This window comes from Verticillium alfalfae, genomic scaffold (genome assembly GCF_000150825.1).
Source record: "Verticillium alfalfae VaMs.102 supercont1.2 genomic scaffold, whole genome shotgun sequence".
Lineage (NCBI taxonomy): Eukaryota > Fungi > Ascomycota > Sordariomycetes > Glomerellales > Plectosphaerellaceae > Verticillium > Verticillium alfalfae.
In genome coordinates this window covers 2,819,267-2,821,653 of record NW_003315037.1, presented here as the reverse complement: position 1 = coordinate 2,821,653, position 2,387 = coordinate 2,819,267, and the positions used below count along the sequence as shown (strand labels likewise).

General features: G+C 48.8%; 2 protein-coding genes across 2 annotated transcripts in view; both read left to right on the top strand.

Annotated features, from left to right (window-relative positions):
- The window catches only part of VDBG_02334 (predicted protein), a gene marked incomplete at both ends in the record, with an annotated part of 1,423 nt that extends 1,091 nt beyond the window's left edge, over positions 1 to 332 (top strand). Inside the window, one exon of the mRNA XM_003008100.1 lies at positions 169 to 332. Within this exon, the coding sequence (XP_003008146.1) occupies positions 169 to 332 (164 nt within the window). The remainder of the gene's footprint in view (positions 1 to 168) is intronic.
- Positions 333 to 2,024: 1,692 nt separating this feature from the next.
- The window catches only part of VDBG_02333 (polyamine oxidase), a gene marked incomplete at both ends in the record, with an annotated part of 2,090 nt that continues 1,727 nt past the window's right edge, over positions 2,025 to 2,387 (top strand). Inside the window, 2 exons of the mRNA XM_003008099.1 lie at positions 2,025 to 2,029; positions 2,090 to 2,165. Of these exons, the coding sequence (XP_003008145.1) occupies positions 2,025 to 2,029; positions 2,090 to 2,165 (81 nt within the window). The remainder of the gene's footprint in view (positions 2,030 to 2,089; positions 2,166 to 2,387) is intronic.

Genomic DNA, 2,387 nt, shown 5'->3' with positions numbered 1-2,387 from the left:
ATACATTTTCTTCGTGTAATACTATGTACGAAAGCATTATTCCTAATTGGCCATCTACCACTTGAACTGTTACGGCCTTGTTTTGGCTTAGTTTTACTACTTGGGGCGTTATATTGGAAAGCATACGCCTTGCTACGACTCCTGTTGATTTATTTGACTTTATTATAGTAACCATCTGTGTAGTGTCCTTGCCTCTTACGACATTTAGGACTGCTTGCTCGGTTCATTCGACATGTGCCCAAAGTAGTTCCCCGGCCCGTTGTTCTACACAATTTCCTGTCGAGTCATCGCCCAAGAGCGTAAGGCTCGACCGCAGCGATGTCATTGGTTAGCAATCATCTGCTCCCCACGTGAAATTTGAGCTACTTGAGGTGAGAGCTCATCCTTCTTCTGATGGAGAATTTGTGCTTCTACTGAGTTCTCGATCATGGGGTTTGAATATTCTACTATACGCTCTTCAACTAAGCAAACTACGGCCCTGAACTATGAGTCAAAGCTCTCAGGTTTCGTCGCTCAGGCCAAATACAAGAAAGACGACATCCACAAAAAGCAATCCTGCCTACCAACTTCATGTCCAATCCAGTTAGTTCGTCAGATCATTTACAGCCGGCCAGAGTCGCTCTGTTACTTTAGATCGCTTCATTCCAATAAGGAACTTACGAGGACACCCGAGGAATGGCTTTTACAAACAATTTGTGATAATGTCAATTCAGACATAGAAAAAAACCCGAACTCATCTGCAACAAGGAACTAACATTGCTTTTTAAGATGTGAAAGATTCCGGTACGGTGTTCACAACATGTTTTTCGAGTAATCGCTCTACGAACGATCTCCCATTCCCTCCTCATATCGGTGAGATACTCTCGCAAGACCCCCCAAGGACATGGATCTTGATCCAATATTTTCAAATGCAAAGCAGAAAGTGCTCAGTCCTTCTACGAAGCACTGTCTGTCCCCCAATTGATTATGACCCGCAGTTTTCAGCCTGGACTCACTGGTTGTAGAGTCTTTGTCATGGGTATGGGATCCTGTGGGAGGCCTTTTCCACTACGAAGTTCAGAGATTCGCCAACGAACCGGGGCCTCTCCGTTCTCGACTCGGCTAGGATTACAAGAGTCCATGCCTTTGACATACTTCAGGCAAACATCCTATTTCCAGGAATAGATGTCCGGTCAGACTTGAAAAGTTTCTGAAAGAAGTATCTCGCAGGACCTGAAATAAACCTTAGCTGGCCTTCCTACGTATGCCAAGTTGACCGATCGTCCCAACCTGGTACTTCAGCTATCAAGTTTACCCCAGATGCAGTGAATCAACTTCCTAGTTCGGGCCCTCCAGTCTTTCGAAACCGAAGTGCAGGGACGGACCACCGCAGAATTGGGGATGTGTCAGTATACTGCTACTAGGATGCCGAATAAAATACATCATGGCAGATTACCACGTGCCGGGTTACACGCCGTGCTATCAGTCCGGGCCGATTGTCTATCAAATACCTGCAGGGAACAGAAGCTCACTCACACCAAGGGCAAAGATCAATTCCAAGACCAACGTCGCTAATTCTTAAAGGGTAGGAAAAGAGGCATTGCGGCGTTCCTAGTCAGCTGGATATCACTGACAATATATGGACTAAAGTGGTTAAAAGATAGGCCTCAGACCCAGTTGTTCTACTAACCCCGGTCATCGAGAGTGGATGCCCACCATCTTGCCCACCGCGTCAGTCCGAATGGGGAAACTAAAGAGACAAAAGTCTGGACCGGCCCGGTGCCGCATCGCGGTGAGGGGGAAGCTGTCATCTCACCGGGCCCCCAGCCATCCATCTTCACTCACTGATGTACGCTGGTGAGCGCCCTAATTGCCCGATGTCATGAGACAATCGCATACTGTCGATGCCGCATCGCGGTGAGGGGGGAGTTGTCATCTCACCGGGCCCCCAGCCATCCATCTTCAGTCACTAATGCACGCTGGTGAGCGCCCTAATTGCCCGGTGTCATGAGACAGTCGCATACTGTCGATGCCGCTTGGACCAAATGCGGTAAGCAAATGCGAGCGTTCGCAATTGTCTTCCAGGGCTCTGGAACTAAATTCCCCAGAGAGCTTATCAGGTCGTGCGGGGAACGTTGGGCTGCCTTGGAAACCTTGGGATTAGTGTGGGCAGCAAGCTCGTGAGCGTGTGTTCAGACAGCAACACGTGTAACATGGCTCAACCCGTAGTCTGGGCAAGGTAGGCCAGGCCAAGCTGTAGTCTTGTCTGCAGTGTAGCGATGCGGGTATAAAAACCGGCCGGTATCTTCTGACCGCATCTTGCACTTTCTCCCTCGTAGTCTTTTGTCACCGGCGTTCTCCATCTCGTTCCACTCATCATCATGGCTTCCAAGTTATCGCATTCCTGG